This window comes from Euleptes europaea, chromosome 1 (assembly GCF_029931775.1).
Source record: "Euleptes europaea isolate rEulEur1 chromosome 1, rEulEur1.hap1, whole genome shotgun sequence".
Lineage (NCBI taxonomy): Eukaryota > Metazoa > Chordata > Lepidosauria > Squamata > Sphaerodactylidae > Euleptes > Euleptes europaea.
In genome coordinates this window covers 127,683,404-127,710,320 of record NC_079312.1, presented here as the reverse complement: position 1 = coordinate 127,710,320, position 26,917 = coordinate 127,683,404, and the positions used below count along the sequence as shown (strand labels likewise).

The 26,917-nt window shown below is 43.7% G+C and overlaps 1 protein-coding gene across 1 annotated transcript in view; it reads left to right on the top strand.

Moving 5' to 3' along the window:
- The first annotated feature begins 303 nt into the window (after positions 1-303).
- The window catches only part of LLGL2 (LLGL scribble cell polarity complex component 2), a 54,295-nt gene continuing 27,681 nt past the window's right edge, over positions 304-26,917 (top strand). Inside the window, exons 1-8 of the mRNA XM_056858934.1 lie at positions 304-409; positions 16,592-16,689; positions 17,592-17,673; positions 21,143-21,261; positions 22,903-23,061; positions 23,916-24,078; positions 24,703-24,835; positions 26,202-26,256. Of these exons, the coding sequence (XP_056714912.1) occupies positions 335-409; positions 16,592-16,689; positions 17,592-17,673; positions 21,143-21,261; positions 22,903-23,061; positions 23,916-24,078; positions 24,703-24,835; positions 26,202-26,256 (884 nt within the window). The 5' untranslated portion in view covers positions 304-334. The remainder of the gene's footprint in view (positions 410-16,591; positions 16,690-17,591; positions 17,674-21,142; positions 21,262-22,902; positions 23,062-23,915; positions 24,079-24,702; positions 24,836-26,201; positions 26,257-26,917) is intronic.

Sequence of the window (26,917 nt, the reverse complement as noted above, 5' to 3'; positions counted from 1 at the left end):
CAGGAACCTCAGTGGGGTAGGATGCCATAGAGTCCACCCTCCAAAGCATCAATTTTTTCCAGGGGAACTAATCTCTGTAGACTGGAGATGAGCTGTAATTGCAGAGGATTCCTGCGTCCCACCTGAAGACAGGCATCCCTAGAGAGCTATTTGCTGTTGTCTGATACTTGGCTCCTAGTGCACACGCTGCTGTTCAGAGGAACGAATTCAAAATGCAAGCTGCAAACCTCAATTTTATGTGTGTCTGAAATGCTCTAGGTGTGTTAAATCTTTGTGATACTGAAATCCACCTTATTGTTCATTAGGTCTTGGTGCCAAGTGATTAAAGCAGAAAATGAGGCGGTTTTTGAGGCCTGGACATGACCCAGTAAGAGAGAGGCTCAAGCGGGACCTTTTCCAGTTCAACAAGGTATGTGGCCCAAGAAACAAGCAGGAAATGTTTGAACAGCAGCCTGTGCCGGCAGGCTGAGGTGTGGGAAGGAACGGGATTGTTTAGCTGTGCAATGGGAGAACGGCATTCAGCAGGGATGATTTCACTCTGCTTTTAAATGAGCACAGGCTAGGAAACGGAACAAATATTTGGTACGCTAGTGCTGGGTTTACTCGGCCACATCACAAGAGTGTTTACATCTACTTGTCTTAAGCTAGCAGGCTGCTTCCTGACTTCCGGATGGCCATTCAGATCTGATGGCTTCTTTTATTTATTTATTTTAGCAGCGGAGCACCTTTGGGCAACATTTTCACTTTGAGGAGGCAAATGAGCTATTTTGGTTATAGTGGTGCTATTAAACAAACAAGAGCCCCGTGGCGCAGAGTGGTAAGCTCCAGTACTGTAGTCAAAAGCTCTGCTCACGACCTGAATTCGATCCCGACAGAAGTCGGTTTCAGGTAGCCGGCTCAAGGTTGACTCAGCCTTCCATCCTTCCAAGGTCGGTCAAATGAGTACCCAGCTTGCTGGGGGTAAAGGGAAGACGACTGGGGAAGGCACTGGCAAACCACCCCGTAAACAAAGTCTGCCTAGGAAGCGTCGGGATGTGACGTCACCCCATGGGTCAGGAATGACCTGGTGGTTGCACAGGGGACCGTTACCTTTTATTAAATAAACATGAGAGGATCATATACAGCCAATAATGGGCTTACATTTAAATCCTTACATGTAGACAAGGAGCTGAGGTTTTTTGTTTTTTTAAACATTCTCAGAAGTAAGCTGTTAATTCAAAATGAAAACAGAGACAACCTGATATATTGCAGTTGCGGGGCTGAAGGTGTTACTTCCTCTGGCATCACAGCACACACAAGCCCACGCTTGGTCCACTTAGTTCAAGTGTAAATGGTTCTTGGAAGCTCCACTCCTGAACATGCTGCTTCTAATTCCATATTGTAAATAGAAGAGCTGGCTACTTGGAAGTAACAAGCTGTCTAGAACAGGGGTGTCAAACTCATTTGTTTTGAGGGCCAGATATGACATAAATGTCACTTGGACGGGACAGGCCTTGCCAGCCCAGATCGGGACGGGGGGCGGGGGGTTGGCTGGCTCGCAGGTCGGATAAGAGCTTTCATGGGGCTGGATCCAGCCCGCGGGCCGTATGTTTGACACTCCTGGTCTGGAATATAGATATCACAGCATAAATTGTTGTGCACATTATTCCAGAAGGTAGTTGTGTTAGTATGTTATCAGCCCAATGGAAGTCTTGTGGTACCTTGAAAGGTTAATCAGAGCTGGTTTGATGCCTAAGTGGTGCAGACGGCCTCTTGGTGTGCCAAATCACCATGGGCTGTATGGTGAATTCAAAAACTGTTCTTTAACTATGCAAGCTGTACTTTATGTTGGGACTCATGGAAGAGAACTGAAGATGCGGGGGGAGACAAGGGAAGTAAGTCTTGATTGGATGTTTTGTTGTGACTATTACTAGCGGTGTGCATTCAATATGCTGAATTTTAAAAAATCCAAAAAATAACTTTTCGGTATTTGGGTTTTTTTTTAAATTGGTAAAAAAGGTGGCAAAAAAGGGAGGCCAAAAAAGCAGACCCGAATAATGCTGAATTTATTCTGCATTGGTTCTTGTAGGTTATCCGGGCTGTGTGACCGTGGTCTTGGTATTTTCTTTCCTGACGTTTCGCCAGCAGCTGTGGCAGGCATCTTCAGAGGAGTAACACTGAAGGACAGTGTCTCTTCTGCATTATTCAGGCTGCTTTGGCCCCGCCGCCATTCCCTCCCTCCCTGCCATTTTCCCCCTTCCCTCCCCCATCACTTACCTGTTTGTCTGACTCAGATCCACGGCTCCAGCCTTCTCCGGACTCTGGAGGCCCGATCCGGGCCCGATCCGGCATGCAGCTTGGAGAGGGAGGTGGGAGTGTTCCTACTGGCCCCACTGCCCGCGTGCTCTGACTCATCAGAGTGTGCAGACAGCAGGGGGGCCCTTGCCAATTTTGGGGGGGTATTTTTACGGTTTGGGTTTATTAAACTCAAACCTGAAAAATACCGGTGTGTGTGGAAATCGGTGCACACCCCTAACTATTACAGCTAGAACTTTAAATCTGTTCTCTGACTCTAATTGGTTAAAGACATAATGGGTGTTTGTAACTTGAAGCTTTGAGGCCTATTCAGATAGCAACCTGATCAGGCTTTCCTCTCAAGTTCTGTGTTGCCAAAAGCAGCTGAATTGAATCAAGCCTCATTCTTTGTATAGGGAGCAAGAACAAAGTGTCATTGGGAGTGGGAAGCTTCTCCTTGACTTCCTAAAACTTTTCTTTGTTACAAATAATAACTGCAAGCACTTTCATGCGGAGTCCTGCGTGTGTCGGAGCCAAAATACACATTCAGTACGATTGGAGTTGGGTCATGGGTGCCCAACCCAACTCTCAGGCACATGTTCATATGGGTCACCACACCTAAAAAAGGATATTGCAGGGCTTGAGAAGGTGCAGAGAAGAGCAGCCAAGATGGTCAGGGGACTGGAGCAACTGCCCTACGAGGAGCAGCTAAAACGCTTAGGGATGTTCAGCTTGGAAAGAAGGCGGCTGAGGGGAGACATGATAGAGGTCTATAAAATTATGCATGGTATGGAGAGAGTGGACAGGGATAAACTTTTCTCCCTCTCTCATAATACTAGAACGCGGCGGCGTCTGCTGAAGCTGGAGGGTGAGAGATTAAAAAAAGATAAAAGGAAGTCTTTCTTCACACAACGCATAGTTAAATTGTGGAACTCCCTGCCCCAGGATGTGGTGATGGCTGCCAACTTGGAAGGTTTTAAGAGGGGAGTGGACATGTTCATGGAAGATAGGGCTATTCATGGCTACTAGTAAAAATTGATACTAGTCACGATGCATACCTATTATCTCCAGGATCAGAGGAGCATGCCTATTATATTGGGTGCGGTGGAACACAGGCAGGATGGTGCTGCTGCAGTTGTCTTGTTTGTGGGCTTCCTAGAGACACCAGGTTGGCCACTGTGTGAACAGACTGCTGGACTTGATGGGCCTCGGTCTTTCTTATGCTCTTATGGGATTTAAAAACCTCAGTTGCTCTGCAATGCTCCAAACTCTGTGGGATGGGGAAGGAGAGGCTTAATGCCAGGGGTTCCCAACGTGTTGCCCACCGACACCTTTCTTAGCATCCGCCAACTGTTTTTAGAAAGTGGTCGTCTTTTACCCAGCAAGGCTTCTGAAAGGCCACTGGAGATTTTATTGGCTGTACAGATTTTTTTAAAATATTGCTCTGGCGGCATTTTGTGGCTGGCTCTGCCTCCTGTGGCATTCATTTTGTGGCTGCACCCACCAAACTATTTCAGAATTCCAAGGGTGCCTGAAGGTTCAAAAAGATTGAGACCCCTGAGTTAAGCAATACTATTTATTGTGTGTGTGGGGGTAGGGGTGTGAAGTTTGCTAATAAGTTATTAAAAGCAGGAGACCCACAAGGGTTTGTGAGGGGGCCATCTCATTTCCCCCTACTATGTCCTTTTTCGTTCTCCAGAAAACCCCCTTCTACTTCCTACTCTCCTTTCCCACCAACCTAATGTTATCTGCCACATGTCTTCAGCTTTCGCTCCCCCTGGCAGCCTCTCCCCAGGAAAAATGTTGCCCAGCTGCATGGTGCCAGCTGCTGTGCTGAGTTATATGGTGCTGGCTGGGATGGGGCCAGGTGCACGGTGGGGAACCTGCAGGTACTTGCAGGGAGCACCTCTCTTTCTCCTGTATCCCTCTCCCCACACTGTTTCCTCTTCCTGTCTTTCTGACAGTCCCCACATCTTCAACTTTTCCTGTTTCCTTCTCTCCTTCCCACCCACCAGCTAACCTACTTTTTACCTCCTCCCCTTCAACTCTATTTATCTACTTCATATATATCTCATCCCCCCCACAATGGGGGACCAGAGCAGCACACATCATTCTCTCTTCCATTTTATCATCACAACAATCCTATGAGGAAGGTTAGGCTGAGAGTGAGTGACTGGCCCAAGATCACCCTGTGACCTCCCAAAGCAGAGTGGGGATTCAGACTTTGGTCTCCCAGATCCTACTCTGAAACTCTTAACAACTAGATCACGCTGGCTTTCATAGGGTTGCTCATGTTGAACAGTAACAAGCAACTGGGCCTGGGTAAGACATGCATGTCAAGTCACTAGTGGTTGCTGTTGGACCTGACTCTGATAAATCCTCCTTCAAAGGCCAAAACAGCCCTGGAAAGGGCTCTGGCCTCCCCCTGCCTTTTACTGACAGATGTCAGTGCTTCAAGGCTGTCAATACTATTATGGTTACCTAGCAATGGCCACTGATGGCACTTGTTTCTTAAAGCTACAAGTGATGCTTCTATCATTTGGAGGGTTAACCCCTCATTGTATTTTTTTTAAAGATTTCAGATTTTTCTGCAGACCTGCGGCTTTTTCACGTTTGTAAAAAGATCTATCTTGTCTTGTCTGTCCATGGGCCCAATCTCTGCATTTAAATATCTGCAGATGAAAGGGTTTCCAGGTCCCTCTTCGGCACCAGTGGGAGGTTTTTGGAGCAGTGAGGAGGGCGGAGTTTGGGAGGGGAGGGACTTCAATGCCATAGAGTCCAATTGCCAAAATGACCATTTTCTCCAGGGGAACTGATCTCTGTTGGCTTGAGATCAGTTGTAATAGCAGGAGATCTCCTGCTAGTACCTGGAGGTTGGCAACCCTAGCAGATGGGGCCATGTTGAGAATTAGCTATATCAATGCTTCTGCCCTGGAAAGGGAGTTTTGGGACGAGAAAACAGGTTTTAAGTTTACATTAAGAAACTTCACTAATTGTAATAGTAAATATGTTATTTATGTTATTAGATGCCCATGTGGCCTTCCCTATGTGGGTAAAACCAAGAGAGCGATTAAAATCAGAATCCAAGAACGTAGGTCCCCTATACAGAACCGAAATTTGGAGGCGCCATTAACCGCTCACTATCTAGAAAAGAATCATCAGGATTTTGAGATGCAGTTCTTTGTTGTATAGCAATATAAGGGCAAGTCCTTTTCTATTACTGTTATAGACCGACTCATGTCCCAACAAGAGTCCCGATTTATATTTATGTTTAATTCCCTAATACCTAATGGACTCAATACATTTATGGACCTGTCTAGTTATTTATAACATCATTTATGCAACTTTCACTTTAAAAGACGTGGCACTTTAGAAGGCAGGGTGCTACTTTTTGTGGTAATACGGTAATGAGTATGCTTTCTCTGAGACCCTTCTTAATGACGTGGCTCATTGAATGAATTAGACGTCTTACTTTGCCGTCCAAATACACAGGAAAGGTACACTCCTTTATGCATTGAATGGTATGTTATTTTAATTATTTATCTATTTATTCTATTCATCAGCATTTTATAACGGATGGCATGTTATAGAACAATGCATTTTTCCACAGAATAGTGCACGGAAAGACTGAAGGCTTGAGAAAGTTTACACGAAATGGAATTATACCGGACCTCCATTGTATCACGTCTTGTTTCCGTTGCCTACTGGGGCAATATTTATGGACTCTTTTGAAACGGACTGAATAAGAATTGAGCCTTTGAGCCTTTATATTTTCACATTGTAACACTTTATGTTATGAATTGGGGTCTTTTTTAGACCAATTGTTACATATTTTCTGCTCAAGAAGTGTGACTGTATGATAATTGTTCTCAATATATTTACCTAAAAGCAAGATTTGCATATTTGCATTTTTGTTTTCCTAATTTTGGAAAAAATTGTCTTGTGCCATATTTTGAATTCCATACTCCTGAATAGCACTTGCAGGCCGTTGTTTGATTAGTACCTGGAGGTTGGCAACCCTAGCAGATGGGGTCATGTTGAGAATTAGCTATATCGATGCTTCTGTCCTGGAAAGGGCCCTTGTTAACAGCACATACATTATATACCTCTGTCTCCTTGCTATCTGCAAGAACTCCCTCTCCTAGGGTTGCCAACCTCCAGGCACTTGCTGGAGATCTTCTATTACAACTGATCTCCAGCCAATAGAGATCAGTTCACCTGGAGAAAATGACCGCTGTGGCATTGAAGTTCCTCCCCAAGCCCCACCCTCCTCAGGCTCTGCCCCCAAAATCTCTAGGTATTTTCCAACACAGAGGTGATAACCCTACCCTCTCCTGATTTCATGTTCAGGCTTTTAAAGGAAGCATTTAGTAATGTAGTCTGAAAGAGACATCCTATATGTTCTTTTGAAAAATCAGATTAAATACTTTGCCATACTAAAGTGCCGTAGGTGGTTAACCATTTACTCAGTTCCATACTGCTCTGAAATGAGTAACAGCTCACCTGTTCTGAATTAACTGTGTATGTTGCAAAAGGGGAGACCTTTTCTCTCAGTTGTTGCCTAAACAAAATTGTTGGCTTTTCCCTAGTGAAGGATCCTTTTAGATGGGCCAGAGTTGACTTGACTGAACTGACATTTCCACTGGAAAATTACAAGACTTTATGTTTGTCATATTATGTCTTAAGTGTTCAGACTGGGCTTCATAGCCCATGGATGCAACAATCAAACGGTACCACCATGGCAACTTAAGGGGTATGTTCAGCTATGCAGTGTGGTGTCTTTCTGTACATGGAAGAGAGTTGGATGATTCTTACTGTTGAAAAACACGAAGTGAACTCACAGGATAAAAACAGGACTCGGAGGGCTTTTAGAACTTGAAACTGTATGTTCAAAAAAATATTGTGTATGTTCAAAAAAATAGTACAGGATGAGAATGGGTCCCTGTTATTTAGGTAAGTCAGTTAAGAACATAACCCTGATAGGGCTTGTAGGTTTTTACTTGTGCATTCTTCTCTTGGACGGCCTTATTATTACTATTATTTTAATAGCTTTTGTCATTGGCGCAACAGCTAGTTTAGTGTTTGAGGAGGGTTTTTTTTGTTACTGAATGTCTCGTTCAGAGAAGTGAGCTCCTACTGAATACTCTTCTGGCTTTAAAGTCGTGATGTATGGCCTTTTGCTTGTCTACTGAGCAGGGTGGGAAACAGAACTTGCTGATAGAGAGCTGAAGTAATTGTATACGTTGGTAGCCCTGAGTTTTGTGTGTGTGTTAAGTGCATTCAAGTCACTTCCGACTCATGGCGACCCTATGAATCAATGTCCTCCAGAATGTCCTATCCTTAACAGCTATGGCTTCCTTTATAGAGTTAATCCATCTCCTGTTGGGTCTTCCTCTTTTCCTGCTGCCTTCAACTTTTCCTAGCATGACTGTCTTTTCCAGTGACTCTTGTCTTCTCATGATGTGACCTAAGTATGACAGCCTCAGTTTAGTCATTTTAGCTTCTAGGTTCAGTTCAGGCTTGATTTGATCTGTAACTCACTGATCTGTGGTGCTTTTTTGGGGGGCTGTCCACGTTATCCGTAACACTCTCCTCCAACACCACATTTCAAAGGAATCTACTTTCTTTGTATCAGCTTTCATATAGGGGAGCAAAAATGTCTTGGAATTTTCCTACTACAACACTTAACTATTGAGCTGTTCCACAACACAGTGCGACCCAGCATTGCAGAAACCTGGCAAATCAACTTGGTAAATAGATTCATTCCAAACACTAAAGCCCCTAATAAGCGTAGTCTTAACACTTCCTGTTTTCAACTGTATTGGGCCTTTACTCTTTGTTATTTACTGTTGTGGTTTTAAAAAATCCCACCCACAGTGGTTTTCTCTGCATCCTCTACTTAGACTAAAGAACTCATGCTTCACTGTGAGTCTGATGCAGTTTGGGCACTGGACTTGGTTGGTTCTCATAATTCGTAAACAGTTAGGTGGGTGGGTTGGTTGTATGACTTAGTTAAGGTGGGTGGCTTAAGAGTGAAAGGACCCAAATTCAGCTAGGAAACAAGCCATATTAAGAGCAACATGAACCTTGTAAAATAATAACAAATTAAGGTACAAAGTGGCCTCATTAGAGTACCTGCCATCAGGATAGGATACCTGGTCCCAGTTGAATTGTTCAAGAAAGTAAATATGAGAATCATAGCAGCAGGTGAGGAGAAGGGAACCCTCATCAGATGCTAGGAAAACAGCTTATGGGTTTGGGTATGAAACCTTTATTTGATGTATCTATTCTACACCAGCATGGTGTAGTGGACAGTGTGTCCAGTGAGAACCTGGGAGGCCCATGGGTTGAATCCCCTCTGCTGTAGACGCTTATTAGGTGGCCGTAGGCAAGTCAAACACTTCTATCCTAACCTACCTCAGAGAGTGGAGGTTGTGAGGATAAAATAGGAGGAATTCTGGAAGCTACTTTGGGTCCCCATTAGAGAGAAAGGTATGAATTATGTAATTCTTTCAGAGTGATGCCTCTTTTGCTGTCTCCTGCTTTTTATGCTCTTCTCCCCCCCTTTTTCTTTTGTGCAGTTAAATAGAGGCCGTGAAATCATAGAAACTGAAACCTAGGGTTGGAAGGGGCCTCCAGGATCATATAATCCAATCCCCTGCACAATGCAGGAAATTCACAATTACCCCCCCCACACACACACACACACCCAGTGACCCCTTGCTCCATGCCTGTGTGTAAAGTGCCATGTTGTGTTTTCATTTCCTTGGGAATGAAATTCAGTATGCTGGAATTTGACTTTCCAGGATCCATGCTTCAAATGCCAGGTTGGTGCCCTTCTTCCCCAACAGGTTCCCTGGTGGAGAGGATTGTTAACCAGCTTCCATTTTGAAACAGCAGAGTGGGCCTAGGACTAGTACGGAACTGTCCTTAGGGTTGCCAACCTCCAGGTACTAGCTGGAGATCTCCTGCTGTTACAACTGATCTCCAGCCGATAGAGATCCTCTCACCTGGAGAAAATGGCCACTTTAGCAATTGGACTCTATGGCATCTCAGCTAGCCGTCCATGATTACAAGGAAGGTACACTCCTTTGCTTCATAAATGGACTCTTAAGCATGCGGAAGACTTGGAAGCTTGAAAAAATCGCTATGAAATGGGAATTTACCGGAAGCCCATTGCATCTTTATCACTCCATTGCTTTTGAACTTTCAAACGCCTTGCGTTTCATGTACATTGTGATACTTGACCTGTTGATCTTGCACCTGATTTTTTTGTCAACTGTGTTTGTATACCTGTTGGTCGCTTTGATAATACACTTCTATTAGCAATTTCCAGTTTTGGTATTTATGTGCCATAGGTTGGCTCTTTGTTTTTGTGCTGTTGGTTTGAATTCCAACCTCCTGTGTAAGCGCTTGTAGCCTTTCTTGATTACTAACCTCCAGGTACTAGCTGGAGATCTCCCGCTGTTACAACTGATCTCCAGCCGATAGAGATATGTTCACCTGAAGAAAAGGGCTGCTTTGGCAATTGGACTCTATGGCATTGAAGTCCCTCCCCTCCCCAAACCTCGCCCTCCTCAGGCTTCGCCCCAAAAACCTCCCGCCAGTGGTGAAGAGGGACCTGGCAACCCTAACTGTTATACTGTTCCAAATGGCAAGCTTGCTAGGGGCAGTATTCATCCCTTTCCAGACACTGGAAGTAACATTATGTGGCAAATGAGGGCCTTGTTAATGAGGTATGTGCTTCCCAACAACAAAGCCAAAATGGGAGACCCTAATTTGAGAAGGCTTCCGGGAATCTGAGCACAAAAATCTTCTGTTAGACCAGGAAGCAGAGCAGAGTGAAACTTCAAAATGAAGCAGTATCCTCCCTACTTGAGCCTTGGCTCAATAAAGCTCCGTACGGCAGGCGTGTCTCGACTGGTAATGTTAAGTTAGCAGATTGGCAGCGTTCAGCTGTCAGACGGGCTGGTTCACCTATATTTTACCTAACTGGAATCTTTCCATTTAATTCATAACTAAAAGGGATTCCTTGCTTCTTGTCTTCTCTAGCCTGCCCCGTTCATTGATGTCAACCCAGGCGCTCTTCGTTGACTAAGCAGTAGTAAAAAACTGATTCACTGTTGCTTAGACTTTGTTCCCTTTCTCAGAGCGAATTTGGTTGAGCAGCTGTTGCCTTCGTAGTTGTAAAATTATTTTGAATGCCTATGTTGGGCAAGAAGTGGGAAAAACAGCTGCTAATCTAATCCTTCCAGTTTGGCCCTGAGGTTGATTCAGCTTCTCCCTTCAGAACTGCTTCTGAATGTAGGCTGAACCCCCATCATAACAGATTTCAGCCCTTTAAGGCTGAGCAATGTTTTTCACCTGAAGACAGACAATTAATAAATGACTGCTACTGTCATCCACCTTCAGTATGTCCTTTACAAGGCTTCATTGTTTTCCTTCTCTCTTTCCTCCTCCTCCTTGGTGTACACTTTCCCCCCTCTGGTCTTTTGGCACTTGGTGATACAAAAGGGAGTTCTTCTCTGAAGTTGATGCAAAGTCTAAGGTGAAATAAACAGGTAAGTCTAGATTAGACTGCCCAGATCATGATCAGCGGTCACATTTGCAGCACCGTATTGTAAAGAGTTAAGTAGCTGTGGCTAGTTTTGCATACAAGGAGGCACTTAAAATATACGCATTTGGGTCAAAGAACCGAGAATGGAATTCTGCTTGTGCAGTGGGTTGTTACTACCTTTCCCCTTCCTGCTGTAGCCAAGGATGCTGTAGAACTGCAGAGAGCTGCAGTAGTAGAGGAAATTGTGTATGTGGTAGGGTTGCCAACCTCCAGGTACTAGTAGTGGAAATATAGTACTAGGCTCAAACCAAACAATATAAACAATACTCAAGCAAGCTATGCAAACATGTATTGTGAAAGACGTGTAACATCTACAAACAAATGAAAACAACGGCGAATCTATATATACAAGCAAGTCCAGAATGGAAAATCTTTTCCAAGGTAAGTAAAAGTCTTATCTCTAGGTTGCTTCTTAAAAAAAGTAGCACAAGGAAAGCTGGATAAGGATGAAGAAGTCAACAGTAACGCGGTCCCGGATGCTCTCAAGCATTTGCACTGCAAAATTGCAGCTTCATCAGCTGGAATCTTCATAAATATTAAATAATTTGTCTTTGTAGATGCAATAGTAGCAGCATTCTGAGCAGCCTTCTGGCTCAGTTAGTGTGAATATTTATTTCTGTATTAGACTGCTACTATTACATCTACAAAGACAAATTATTTAATATTTATGAAGATTCCAGCTGATGAAGCTGCAATTTTGCAGTGAAAACGCTTGAGAGCATCCGGACCGCATTACTGTTGATTTCTTCATCCTTATCCAGCTTTCCTTGTGCTACTTTTTTGAAGAAATAACAAGGAGATAAGACTTTTACTTACCTTGGAAAAGACTTTCCATTCTGGACTTGCTTGTATATATAGATTCACCGTTGTTTTCACTTGTTTGTAGATGTTACACGTCTTTCACAATACATGTTTGCATAGCTTGCTTGAGTATTTATATTGTTTGGTTTGAGCCTAGTACTATATTTCCACTACTATCTCAGTAGTACTTGTGCATATTTCTCTCAGTTCAACCTCCAGGTACTAGCTGGAGATCTCCTGCTATTACAACTGATCTCCAGCCGATAGAGATCAGTTTGCCTGGAGAAAGTGGCTGCTTTGGCAATTGAACTCTATGGCATTGAAGTCCCTCCCCTCCCCAAACCCCGCCCTTCTCAGACTCCACCCCTAAAACCTCCGATTGGTGGCGAAGAGGGACCTGGCAACCCTAGTGTGTGTGGGGGGGTGGGGGGCTTGGTTAATAAATTGGTTTGTATCCCTCCATGGAGATCCAGCGTGGCCTAGTGATTAAGAGTGGCGGACGCTAATGTAGAGTGCCGGGTTCGATTCCCCACTCATCCACATTAAGCCTGCTGGGTGACCTTGGGCCAGTCACTCTCAGAACTCTCACGGCCAACACAGAGGCAGGCAATGGCAAACCACCTCTATGGGGTCACCATAAGTCAGCTGTGACTTGATGGCACTTCACACTCACACCCTGCCATACCTTTTGAGGGCTTAGAACTACTAATTGCATATCACTGTGGACATAGGGCTAGGCCAATATGTCTTCAACAAGGTGGGTATAGTTTTTGCAGGGTGTGGATAACCAAGGCAAGGTTATGGATATCCATGGATTATTCTACCAGTCAAACAGCTTGGCCATTGACTTTCATGGAGAAACATTTCCCCACCTAGTAAATACAAACCTTCTGGAAAGCAATAGGCACTTCATCTTTATTGCTTAGTTAGTGCAGCTCTCCTTCATAGAAACGGGAATGTGTTAATTGCTAAAGCATTAAATGGGTTATTCAGAGAGATCCTAACATTGTATTCACACATACGTCCCCAAGATCTGCCCTTATATCTGGGGAGACTGTTTTAAATCAATGTTTTATATATGTCCATTCTAGCTTGCATTAAAAATGGATCACAACTGTATCAAAGAAAAGAATTTAAAATGCCGGGGTGGGGGGGCTGAATGAGTGAGAGGAAGTATGTGTGTGGGGGGATGAAAACTATATCAACAAGTCCTCCTTCCTCCCTACTCCACTGGTTCCTTGGTACACAGGAGAAGGAGAGGCCAGAAGGGCCAATTCCCAGTGGTTCCAGCAGCAGATATAAATGGTGTCTTCTCACGGAGTCGTTGCTGTCCACAGTTGCTTGTGTATTTTGATGACCCTTAGAGGTTGGCAAACTGCAGTAGGCCCATATATGTAGTATCAGGATTAAGCTAGATCATTGGTTCCCAAACATTTTGAGTCATGGAGCACTTTTCAGGAGAGAAATTTGTCACAGAGCACTAATTTTCACCTAGCACCTATATACTAAACTGAATGATACATGATTAGAACACATGAAGCTGCCTTATACTGAATCAGACCCTTGGTCCATCAAAGTCAGTATCATCTACTCAGACTGACAGCGGCTCTCCAGGGTCTCAGGCAGAGGTCTTTTACATCACCTACTTGCCTGGTCCCTTTAACTAGAGATGCCGGGGATTAAACCTGGGACCTTCTACATGCCAAGCAGATGCTCTACCACTGAGCTACGGACCTTCCCCAGTAGTATTTTTCTTTCCAATCTCTTCATGGAGCACTAGGAAATGTTTTGCAGAGTACCAAGTGCTCCGTGGAGCACAGTTTGGGAACTGCTGGGCTAGATTAATGTAGCAAGTCTAGCATTTTAAAATATATATTGAAATAATATAAAACGTATTACAAAGTATAAGGATATATTCCATTTCTTGATTATTGCATTTTGGACTTTTAAAAAATCTCTATTTCAACACATTTGTGTACATACACATTTGAATTTTGTTCATTTGTATGTGAACATATTAACTTTGATAAAGCCATTTTCCATGTTTAGTCATTGAAGAAAGGATCTGCCATCTTTTAGCAAAAAGTGAATGCTATATTCTAGGCAAAATGCATAAGAGCAACACACTGCCGCAAACATAAAGAAACAAACTGTACCAAAGGCATACAAAAAAACAACACTTTCAAACACAACTAGATGAATTCAACTAGGCAAGTAATAGCCGCAAAGTTCAATCCCAAAGTTGGCAACGGCAATAGCCGGTCCCGTTGGAGCCAATCAAAAACGGGAGCTGGTGGTCATGCGCAGAGCAGCGGTGATTGAAGCGAAGTTGGTCATGCGCAGTGGAGAAATTGAGGGTTTTAGCAGCAATAGATATTCTAGCAGCAGCCAACAAATTCAGTACCAATTCCAGAACAGTGTGAACATATGAAGCTGCCCTATACTAATCACACCACTGATCTATCAAGCTTAGTATTGTTTACTCCTAGTGGCAACAGGTCTTCAAGGTCTCAGGCAGAGGTCTTTCCCAGATTTTATTCACTACATAGTGCTTGTATCCCAGAAGATTTTTGGGACCAGTGCAGAATACAGTGCAGCATGTTTGCAGCAGTGGTATGACTTCTCCAGCATATTCCAGGCACATTTTTATACACATTTTTATACTTCTACAAAATAAGCTGCTTGGCATGAAATAGCACTGTTAGCCTTCCTTTAAATGATTCTTACAAGTCGGTCAACCCTAGACTTGGAAGTTACTGGGACTGTGTCCAGTGTCACTCATCAGGATTTAGGGACATATTAACAGCTTGATTGCACTTCCAACAACCTCATAATATAGGTCGGTGTTAACCCAGTATTGCAGTTGAGGGACTGAGGCGCTTGCCTAAGGACAGCTAAGGAATTCATTGCAGAGGTGAGATTTGAAATGGTGTTCTCCTGATTCATAGCTCAGCTGCTGCAACACTTTAGCTTAGATGAGTTAAAAGATCAGGTGGTGGTTCAGCATCTTCTTCAAATCTCTCATCATATTTCTGAGCTTTCATCAGAAATATGACACACCTCCAGTTAGAGATCTTCCTGCTGTGGTGTTGATCTGCCTCTGGGGGGGGGGGGGAAATGATCAGGAGACAACAGCTCCAGAAAGCGCGCATCGATATTGTCTGGTTGTTTAATTGTGAAGGCCACTTGGGAGAGGTGGTCTGATATGTTTCAAGATGAAGCTTAACTGCCTTGTCTTTTGCGGCTGATGGCTTCTTGACGAGACACTTCAGCATTTCACACAGTAGTGCTGTTATGAGGGAAGAGTATTCTGGGCTTGATGGTCTGGTGATCTGGCTGTGTATGAGATGTCTATAGCGTTCCTCTCAAAAGTAGCTCTCAGAGTTGTAAACACGGTCACACGAAAGTAAGGGAAATGCCAGAGCAGATACTGTGGCTTGTCTTTTGTTTCTGAGGAAAAGTGCTCTAAAACAACTGCCACTTTGGGCAAAAATAAGATAAACCCACCTTAAATTTACAAGCAAAAATGAGAATACAAGTTGAGGAAACATATAAAGGTTGTTCCATCTCCCACTCATGCTGTTTAAGCTGTAGTAGTTGAATGGGATAGACTGTTAACGGATTGTGCTGTTCTTATTTATTTTCATTATTTATAGTCCGCCTTTTTTGCAAGGACTCCAGGTAGATTACACATAGTGAGTCAGTACATTAAACAAAACGGGACATTCAATAACCAATGCATTAGGATTCTAGACGTCTAGAACTACCAGAAAGAACTGAAGCATAGCATAAGTATTAACATGATGCGGTACAGAGATTACATAATAGGATTCTGCTACAGTAAGCTATACACAGCAGTGTAGACTACACTCCCAATCATTTATCCAGGTGAGTTTGTTAACCGGTATGCACAGTGCAACCCTGTTACCTGTGCAGAAAAGCCCTCTTGAATACTTCAGTTTTGCACAGTTTGCAAAATGCTGGGAGAGTGGGAGCTTTCCTGACTTCCTTGAGCAGGCCATTCCGCAAGGCAGGAGCCACAATGGAGACAACATGTGTACAGTAGGGTTGTCAGGTCCCTCTTTGCCACCGGTGGGAAGTTTTTGGGGAGGAGCCTAAGGAGGGTGGGGTTTGGGGAGGGATTTCAATGCTGTAGAGTCCAATTGCCGAAGGGCCATTTTCTTCAGGGGAACTGCTCTCTATCGGCTGGAGATCAGTTTTAATAGCAGGAGATCTCCAGCTAGTACCTGGAGGTTGGTAACCCTAGTGTACAGGCAGTTGTTTTTTTTTGCCCATTTGCAGGTTGGCCCTTGCTGACATGAGCAAAGTTCTTGTGGCAGAGCATAGTGAGAGAGGCAGTCCTGCAAATAAGAGGGGTCAAAGATAGGAAGGGGTTTGTCAGTGATGGCTGATACCTTAAAGTGAGCCCAGTAACAGATGGCAGCCAACGGAGCTTCTGCAGAATGTGATCAATATGCATATGCTCCATGCAGCTCCTGCTTATAGCCGGGCTGCAGCATTCTGGACCAGTTGGAGTTTCCGGGTTGATTTTGAGGCTGAATATTGGTCTTGAAGAACAAGAGTTATACTCCTTTATTGACCAGATTTGTGTATTTACTTCTCCACTATAATTATTCCAAAAATAGTTCCGTCATTTAATTTTGTTGAGGGGGGGAATTTAGGCATCAGGAAAAGGGTGTAACATTCTTGCCGTGGATCTCTCTGGCTCCGTCAGACTTTGCTATGTGAAAAAGTTCTGGTAAGAAATACGGTTGTGCTTTATCCTGATTTGGTTTGATGCCAGAATTCTGGTAAGTTCTGAAAGGGAAAGAAAATGTCCACTTTCCCCTTGCTATAGTTAATACAATAATACTTTATATATTCTTTGTTTCCCCCCAGACTGTTGAACATGGCTTCCCACACCAGCCCAGTGCTTTTGGCTACAGCTCTTTCCTCCACCTTATGGCTATTGGAACCCGATCAGGAGCCATCAAACTGTATCCTTTTTACTTGCTCAAGAGCTGCGTACCTGTTTCCAGCAGCAAGTAGGTGTGTCAAACGTGTGGTGATACCTAGCATTTATACATTCTCAGTAACCCTAACAACGTAACCCCTGTATTATAGTTGTAGGGTAGCTAGAATGAGGAGGGGAAGTAGGGATGAGAAATAGTACTTTAATAATGCCTAGCAAGTTCCTGGTGGAGGCAAGTTTTGCACTTAAGGAAATCTGGTTAATCAGAATTTTAATAAAGGTTCCAGCAAACTCTGAAATGCTGCAAACGATAGTTTGTTACACAAATGACTTTCCAGTTTCTCTAGGCTAGGGGGAAATGATACAAATAAATAGCTTTTATCATCTTGATTCCCATGATTTGCATTCCATGGCTTGGGTCCACTGGAATGTTTCCATGGATGAAACAATTTCCACCTGCCGAGCACAACTTTTCACTGTCCCCAGGCACAACACTTCAGAGGCCATTTGGCACTGAAGTGGGAGGGAGGAAATAGTTCTGTCCATAGAAGCACTCCAGCGGATCCAGGTCAAAGTCTGTTTTTAAAAATCCTCAAGTAGAAGGGCTTTAAAAAAAAAAGCACAGTTCAATATCTGTGGCTGCTGCTTGTGGTTTATTGTCTTAACATTTTATTGCTAGTCACTTTTAACTGCGGTTACAATGATGTTGCTTTTGTAGAATTTGGAAGCCACCTCAGGAGACTTCTGGCTGAGAGTGCAGGATCTAAACATTTTATACAAAGTAAATATCAGCTTGACACAAGCCTAATTCTACTCCAGTATGGAGAGAAACTGCAGCTACTCTAGGTTAGAATTAATTTAGTGCAAGGAAAGCTTACCAAAAACTGAAGCAAGCTTAAGTACTATTGACTTTAATCAGTCTTTCAGCTATGGAACTCCTGGAGTGGAATTTATGGGCTTGCACGAAGAGACCAACACTGTTATGCAAATACATTTCATTCCTGGCCAGGTGAGTAAAAATCAGATAAAACTTTTATGTTTGGCTTTGTGGAAATGCATGCTTTCAGAGTTCTAGAGTCTGTATGATTTTACTGGCTGAGAGACTTGTCACAAGTACAGACTTTATGAAATGTTGCCTATGAAAGGGTTCAACATTTCTGGATGAATGTTCACATTATTGCTTTGGAAGGCTTGGCTTCTTTCCTTGTGGTACTGAATCTTATAAAGGACGGCTGTCGACTTTTGGATTGTCAAGGGTATGTCTAAAGCTCTTTATGTCTGTTTCTTCAATGCTGATATGGCTAAGAGGTCAGTACCCTTAAGGGTGAGGTCAGTACTTCTAAGAATCCACAATTCTTCCTAGCAGAAGAAACAAAAGTTGTACTGCTGGTGCTGATGTCTTAAATTATGAAGCTATATACTTGGAGCTCACCCCCCCACACACACACACACAATGTCTAGTATCAGTTAAGTAAGGAACAGAGTAGATTCCAAGGTCACAGCTTGCTTGTCAGATATTTAGGTAGCCACATTTCTGTCCGGATTCAGTGCTACCTGATGTAGTCCCTGAATAACGGGCTTTCGTAATCATGAGTCTCCATTGACACTAAAGCCTGATTTAACCATGATGGTGGTGGGGCAAAAGAATGCACCTGTTCAAATTTGCTCTCAGTATCAAGTTTAAATTAAGCCTTCATATGCAATATTATCATGCCAGTGATCTGTAGCCTAGGCAGGTATTGCCCTGGTCTCAGTTAAGGCTGAATACTCGCCATGTGTAAAGTCATACAGGTAAATGCATTAGTCCTGCTGTCAACAAGTTTAAATTGGGCCTTAGCTGTACCCATTCTGGAGTCACCTGAAGTGTTACTCCAACTGCCTGTCTATTCTGCAGCGACCTTAGAATAACAACAAGTTAAAATGTCACTTCTGGAGAAGGGACATTGCTATGCACAATTTAGATATATGCCTTTAAGGGAGACTTGCTGTGAAAGAAGGTTTTGGGATGAGGTGGGGAAGGAGCGCTTGAGTTCATGTGATGATAAATGTGCTTAAGATGCCACAGGACTCTCTCCTGTCCCTGTCACAAAAAGGCATTTCTGTTGGGTTGATTTCTGTAGCAACAACTTGTAGATAAAAAGAACCATTACAGCAGAGCTGGAGTTCTGCATAAGCTAAGAAAGCTACAGCTTGGGGTGTCCAAATGCAAACCAAATTTTAAATTACCATTAGTAATGCTTTGGGGGCCTCTTAAACTTGACGTAGTTTAATGCATTACCATGTCTTAATATGGTCCAGCCTCACAGGGAAGGGGGTAGATGAAATCTGGATCCACCTGTTAGGTGGAGTAGTAACTATACACCTAGCTTAACTAGACCTGCACCTAGCGGTTGCAAATTAGTCTTGGACCTAATCCAGAATGGGTCTGTATATTCTCGAGGAAATCTGCAGCGCCACCTGTGGCTCTTCAGAAAAGGAAACTGCTATGTCGCTCGCTACTCTAGGGCCAGTCAACCTTGGATCATAATGGCGGAGGAAGGAAGTTCAGCTACTGCTTGGCATCTGTCCTGCATGGATCATCTGACACTGTGTGGTTTCCTGCTGCATATGCATTACATATGGCACGAGGATAACTTTGCCATAAGCACACAGATTTGGCAACTGTTTGGAAGCTGATGCACACATCTGTGTCCTTGCATGTGGTGTACTCTGTGCATGTGGTGTACTATGTACCTGCTTTCTCTTGTACAGAGGTGGATCTCCACATAGGGTACATACAATGTAGGAAACAACCCTTTCCATTCAGAGTGGCTTTAAAGAAGGCCTTTACATAGCGAAGCTCATTTATCTGCCTTTTGGAGATTGCATTCAAAACATGCTACCTGGGTATCAGATTCCCAATGTAATGCCCTATTAACCCTGAAAGAACCTTGGATATGCAAAAGATTAGAAAGGAATTTATTTTTTGGCCCCTTAAGTTAACAATGGGAAGAATTCTATGACTGTGAACTTGTTTTAGCACTTTCTGTCTCCCCATTCACTGGCAAATTCTGGACTTACCCCTCTAGCTTATGTAGATCACTTTTACAAGGAGATCCTATTACAAGGAGAGACCACAGTCACCTCAAAGTATGAAAAACCATTGAAATACCCATGGGAAACGTTGTCTGTTCTACCAGGTGTGGTTTCTGCAGGCTCCATGCTTGATTTCATCATCAGGGTTTGGTTAGGGCTGGGCTTGTACCAGATATTCTAGAGCTCCTGTAGAATGAAGTCAGCTATAAAGAATGCAAGATGAGTAGCAGAATACACCATTGACATTGAAAGCAGGGTGGGGATGTATTACTTGAATGGCAAGAGATTAAAATTCTGAACAAAGCTTGCTGATAAAAGCAGGTGGTTTAGGCAATCTGTCTGGGTCGTGAACAAGGTGTCTAGCTAACACAGAATTTGGTTAACTGCTACGAATAACTTATTGGTATTTCTCAGGAGTAGTGAGACACTGAGGACCTCAGAAGTGGCCTGAATCAAGATGTTGAATTTTAGTTTTCTTCAGTTTGGAGGTCAAATTTTGTGGTGCACTTTTTACATCACATCCAAAGGCTGGTGCCAGCTTGTAGGGGCCTCTGGGGAAAATGCTGTCTAGGGGCTCTGCTGCCTACTGTAGCAACAGACAGGAGATTTGTGCTGGAGGCACTGTTGTTGCTTGCAGCCGCTGATGTCATGATCATAGTGGCACTTGGGAAGGAAAGAAGAAGGCAAAAGAGCACAACTTTGGGGCAGGAGCTACAGTTCACTACCTCCAGGTACCTCTCCCAGTAGAAAATGGAAGGTTGTCCGGAGTTTCCTGTACCATCACGGGGCCTCAGAGGTTATACATTCATTTATATCCTGCCTTTCTTCCCATGGGGATCCAAAGCAGCTTACATCATTCTCACCTCCTCCGTTTTATCCTCACGACAACCCTGTGAGGTAGGATAGCCTGAGAGTGCATGACTGGCCCAACGTCACCAAGCAAGCTTCCAATGGCAGAATGGGGATTCGAACCTGAGTTTCCCAGATCCTACTCTGACACCTTAACCACTATACCACACTCCTGTTATCTCCTGTTCCTGGTGGGAAGAGATGAGGCTGATCCTCTTTGGGCCGTGTGCTGGGCTGTAAGCCTCAGCAGATGCCTGCTCATGCTGACCCTTGATTCCGGCCTGGAGTTTCTTCTGTGGATGCTCCATCCTTGCAGTGATTACTATCTCTTAACCTTGCATTAAAAACTGATAGATACACCCGAGAAACACCTGCTGAGAAAAGTATCTGTAAACTGTGTTCATCATTTTATCCCATCCTAGTTAACTAAAAGTTTTAGACTGGTCCTGTACTGTGGCCTCACAAATTACTGCTGAATAACATGACTTGTGTAGTTTTTTGCTAGATTTGGATTGTGCCATCTAAAGGCTGCATGTTGTTTTCAAAACTTTCAGTGCCAGCTTGTGACACTGCTGGATGACAACAGCCTGCACTTATGGAACTTGAAACAGCAGCGGAACGGTGCATCCGAGCTGCAAGAGAAAAGACACTTCACTCTCCGAGGACCTCCTGGGTAACTGAGATACTTTCTCTACCACCTAAACCAGGATATGGAATGGAATCTGAGATGTCTTCATTCAACTCTTTATCTTTCGAACGAATGCAAGTGTGATCTGCACGGGGGAGTACTGTACCACATGCTGACACCGCCCCAGGATTGCCTTCTGCGTAGATCCCTTCTCTGGGGCAGTCAGCTGGACTTCAGTAGGATAGGTTTTATTCTGCAACCTGCCAGAACTCTGGCCTAAGCGTGGGTGAGCTAAACTCACACACCCCAGCGCTCCACAAATAAAAAGATTTATGTTTTTAAAGTAATGGATCTTAAGCATTGACATTTAAGGTAAGGGATTTGGGATTCAGGAGCACTTGTCATGGATTTCATCTTGGCAGGATGAAGGATAAATTAACAGTTAAATAATTTAATTACCCTCAGCTATCACTATGTGAGTAATTGTTCTCCCATATCTATAACCATTCTTTGTCCGTTTGAGAGCTATTAAACATCATTAACATGTAAGCCTGTTACTAACCATCTCTCTTCTTTTCCTCCCTGACTTGCTGTTTCCAAACTGTCCTTGTCCCATCATATACTCAATTCTGAACAAAGATCCCAGAGTGCAGATTAAAACATCTGCACAATAGGGCCATGTACAGTTAAGAAAGGCTTGTCTACAAACCGGGGGGAACTCCCCAAGTTTACAGAAAAATAAAAACAATTTAAAGAGTGAAAATTCTAAAATTCACCAAACCCTAACTTACTGGGTTGAAATGAGATCTTGCAGTGCTTACATTGCTATATTGGGAGTTGCCTAGCCCAAACTCCATAAGCTTGCAGCAAAAGAAGCAAGATAGCCAGTGGCAGCAGCAATAGTGGGGAAGGAAATAAGCACTAGATGAGGAGGGAGGGGGCAGGGAGGATTGGGGGAAGAAAGGCCACCAGGGGGTGAAAGAAGCAGAAGATACAAGGTCTGGATCAGAGCGGGATTTCCCCTTCCCTACAAGGACTGTTGAGTTCTAATCTTGACTGAATCGTGCAGCTATTAATAAATTATGAAAGGCGCTTCTATCACAGCAAGCTTTTAGGAATACTTCTGTGTATTTTGTATAGCCAGGGCATTGTGGTAATAATTTTAGTTTGCAGGGCTTTTTGAAAATGAATGGCTGTCGCAGTTCTTGAAAGCAACTAATAAAATGACAATGTGGGGACCCTTGTCCTAGAGAAACAGTGCAGCCTTTGGGTTATGGGGTCTTTTGACTACTCAGGTTGTGTTACCTGGCTGCTTAGGTTGCATTTGCAAGACTTGCATTTCTGTCACATTGAGAAGGCTATTTGTCTGTAAGCTATGCTTCCAGTTATTTCAACAGAGCGGTATTCGTAATTTGAGTAATCTTCTGATTTGGGGGATGATTTGATACCAACTTTCTGTTACCACATTGACCGAACCTACTAGCTTTCTTGTACGCTTTTTTTCCCTCCACTGACAATTTTATTTCCGTCTCTGGTATTCAGTAATGATTTTTAAAGACCTTGCAAGCATATCTCAGATCTGCTTGAACTGTCTGCTTTGATATGATGGTGTATGAATGTTGACAAGGGAACTTGCTCAGTGGTAAATTAGTGTTCTGTGTGGTTTCCCCCCAATTTCACCTGCAGTTCTCCTCCAAGCGCAACTCAGGTGACAGCGATCCTCGCACATTCCTCGCAAGAATTCCTGTACCTTGGGACTGAGAGTGGTAATGTCTTTGTGGTGGAACTCCCGTCCTTCAAAGTGCTAGAAGACCGGACGATTAGTCCAGAGGTGGTGTTGCAACAGTAAGCATAGAGACGGTGGTCCCATGCATCTGTTTTGTGCTGTTACTTTAAACTAGCAAGGAATCTGGGATGTTGTACTAATGTTGTTTGAGAATCAAAGTCTAGATGTGGACACAAATCCTGTGAAAATCTTTAGTACTTAACTAACTAGCTGTTAGGGCCACTTTGCTTGAAACAGTATGAGTACCACCTCCTTGGTTTCTCCAGGAATTTATAAATCATCCACTTAAGGCAGAAGAAGAAGAAGTTTCTTTTTATATGCCGACTTTCTCTACCACTTAAGGGAGACTCAAACCAGCTTCCAATCACCTTCGCTTCCCCTCCCCACAACAGACACCCTGTGAGGTAGGTGGGGCTGAGAGAGTGTGACTAGCCCAAGGTCACCCAGCTGGCTTCAGGTGTAGGAGTGGGGAAACAAATCTAGTTCACCAGATTAGCCGCCGCCGCTCATGTGGAGAAGTGGGGAACCGCTCTGTTAGAAAATTCTTCCTAATGTTCCTAAAATTCTTCCTCAGACTGTTTCACATTCAAAATGTACAGCAAATGCCTAAAAAAGCATCTTACTCATTCTAAAACAGAAAATATTTAATAGAAGTTTCATTTCATGGTTCCCTCAAGGTTTCCAAGGTTTCCATCAGAAAATCTGGAAAAATATTTCCCTCCAGTTTTCTGTCCCCTTCCCCCGGGGCTCTTCACGTCTTTAAGTAGCCAAGAGCTGGGCACATTGGTGGCTTAGGGGCATCTCTTGGGAGAGGAGGTTAGAGAAAAGATTAAGAGAAAGGCTTAAAAGTTTGTTTTCCTACTGTAATGGGTAGGATGACACGGATGCTTAGCTACCCTTCACTTTCTCACAGGGTTCCAGAAGATTATCGAAATAGACGGTCACTTGAATTGGTAGAATCCTTAAGGGAACATCCCCAGAATCCCAGCCAGATCTTGATTGGATACAACCGAGGCCTGATTGTCCTCTGGGACTTGAAAAGCAACAGAGCAACGCACCATTTCCTTGGAAATCAGGTATGCATGTGAACTAGGGATTCTGGAGCAGGGCTTAGAAAATAAACTGTTGGAACGTTTTGGGCCTGGATTGCAATGGTAGAAATGAAACCTTGTGGTTTGGTGTTGATGAAGGCAAGCAAGCAGGATCCGTACGAGGAAAAGGGACAAATTGCTGTCAAGGGCACTGAAAGTCCTGCCACACTTTCTTTTGTTTTTTTTAACTTTCATGGGGTGCTATCAGCACAAGCTTTTTCTGCATAGCCATAATGGTTGGAAACCAGCTGTTTTCTGGCTCTCACAAACCATTCTTGGCATACCATATTCTATGACTGATAGATAGGGTTGCCAGGTCCCTCTTTGCCACCAGTGGGAGGCTTTTGGGGCGGAGCCTGAGGAAGGCGTGGTTTGGGGAGGGGAGGGACTTCAATGCCAAAGCGTTCAATTGCCAAAGCGGCCATTTTCTCCAGGTGAACAGATCTCTTATCGGCTGGAGATCAGTTGTAATAGCAGGAGATCTCCAGCTAGTACCTGGAGGTGGGAAACCCTACTGATAGACCCACAGAGTTTGTGGGAAGATACAAATGAATTATAATGATTCTGTGGCCACCTTGGACTTTGCTTTCTTTTTCTCCATCTCCCTAGCAACTGGAAAACCTCTTTTGGCAGAAGAGCGGCCATCAAATCATCAGCTGCCATTCTGATGGGAGTTATACTCAGTGGCCAGTTTCAAGTGATGATAGGAAGCCTGAGCCATTGGAAAGTAAAGTGCCTTATGGTTAGTATGTTTACAGCTGGACATGCATGCCTTTTGTGTCATCGTTGATTTGGTGTGTATTTAGAGCTGGCTTGAGCAACTTGTGACATACAAAGCAGAATGTAACTTATCAGCCTCCAGCAGATTAGTGTCCTGTTCTTACTCCCTGCCTGAGAGTGCAAAAACAGGGAAGTTGTGAAGCCCCTGGCTGGCAGGTGACAATATGTAATTGGTAGGCTGTGTCTGGCTTGGTTCTTCTAAAGTTACATAGGTTATGGTAGGTCTTGACACTGGTGATAGGAGGCATTTAGTGAATGAGATTGTAGTTCGTGCAGCTCTGAGGGTAAGAAAGCCGGAAAGAAGGTATCTAGGCAATTTTCTGTTGGAAATCTTAGGGAGGTCTTAGGTGTAGGTTAACGTGTAACAGTAAACCATGGCTTGCCACTATGTGAATGAGCTGGGGTGGAGGGAGCCTTAGGGTTCCATGCACCCTCCGTTGTACTGTCTTGTGCTGTAATCTGATTAGAGTTCTACTTTCATGGCAAACTGATTTTGCCATTTCATTCAAATAAACTATGGTTTGTGTTTTCCTTACAAACCAATATTACAAATGAGTGGTTTGCAGATGAAGCATAAAATGTACTTTAACTGGATAAAATGGCAAATGGTGGTTTTTTGCAAACATGCACACTTCTAATTATGGCCATGTACGAGGGGAGGAAGAAGAAGAGTTGGTTTTTATATGCCGACTTTCTCTACCACTTGAGGAAGAATCAAACCAGCTTACAATCACCTTCCCTTCCCCTCCCCACAACAGACACCCTGTGAGGTAGGTGGGGCTGAGAGAGCTCTAAGAGAGTTGTGACTAGCCCAATGTCACCCCGTTGGCTTCATGTGTAGGAGTGGAGAAACCAACCCAGTTCACCAGATTAGCATCCGCCGCTCATGTGGAGGAATGGGGAATTAAATCCAGTTCTCCAGATTAGAGTCCACCGCTCCAAACCACCACTCTTAACTACTACACCATGCTGGTGGTAAAGAAACACTGAAGTCCAAGAATCCACCACACTCATTCACATAGCAGCAAACCATGATTGCCATTGCGGCTGAACTAGGCATGAGTATTCTTGCCTTACCCTGCAGGTCCCAGCGTCTTCTAGAGAAGGTAACCTCTACAGTGTTTCTGATTGCAGCGTCCATGTGGTAGAGTTGTCTAGATATGCAAGCAATGACTATATTCTCCCATGCATCGGAAAGTGAGGTTTTTTTTTTATGTGTATCAAAGCAATTCGTAAAACCAGATATATTCCAGTCATTTCCCATAGTTGTGTGAACTTTCAACTACGGTGTATTTAAAGCAGATTATCTTATAAATTTGTCCTCCTAGGTCCTTTTCCTTGCAAGGCCATCACCAAGATCTACTGGCAAATAGCAAAAAATGGGTAGGTACTTTGGGGACAATTGTCCTTTCTGCCATTATCCATAGATTTTAGAGTAGCCTTTAGCAGTAAGAGGTGCTGCTGGCTAGATATCTGCAGCCGGCTGAATGTCACCGAAAGAATCTATGTGTATTAATGGCATGACCTATATAAAACTCATATAAAACCCCTACCTGGACAGCCCAGGCTAACCCAATCTTGTCAGATCTCGGAAGCTAAGCAGGGTCCACCCTGGCTAGTATTTGGATGGGAGACCACCAAAGAATACCAGAGTTGTGACATGGGAGGCAGGCAATGGCAAGCCACCTCTGAATGTCTCTTGTCTTGAAAAACTACAGGGTCAACATACGTCAGCTGTGACTTGACGGCACTTTCCACCACCACATATAAAACTCACGAGTGCTTAAAATGTCCTTAAACTTCTTGTTTGTGGTCCCTTCAGAAGTCCGCTTATTTTTAGCCTTTCCCGAAGGCTAGATTGTTTAAAGAGGAAATTATAAGGGTTCAGAAGTTATGTCTTGCCATAACTCTTTTCGAAAGGAAGAACAGCTAGATCTGAGTCCCATAGTGCTGTAGAGACCAACAAGAGTTTCGGGGCATGATCTTTCAAGTTCCCTTCGCCAGATGCACCTGACGAAGCTGTCACAAAAGGAAGAAAACTCTC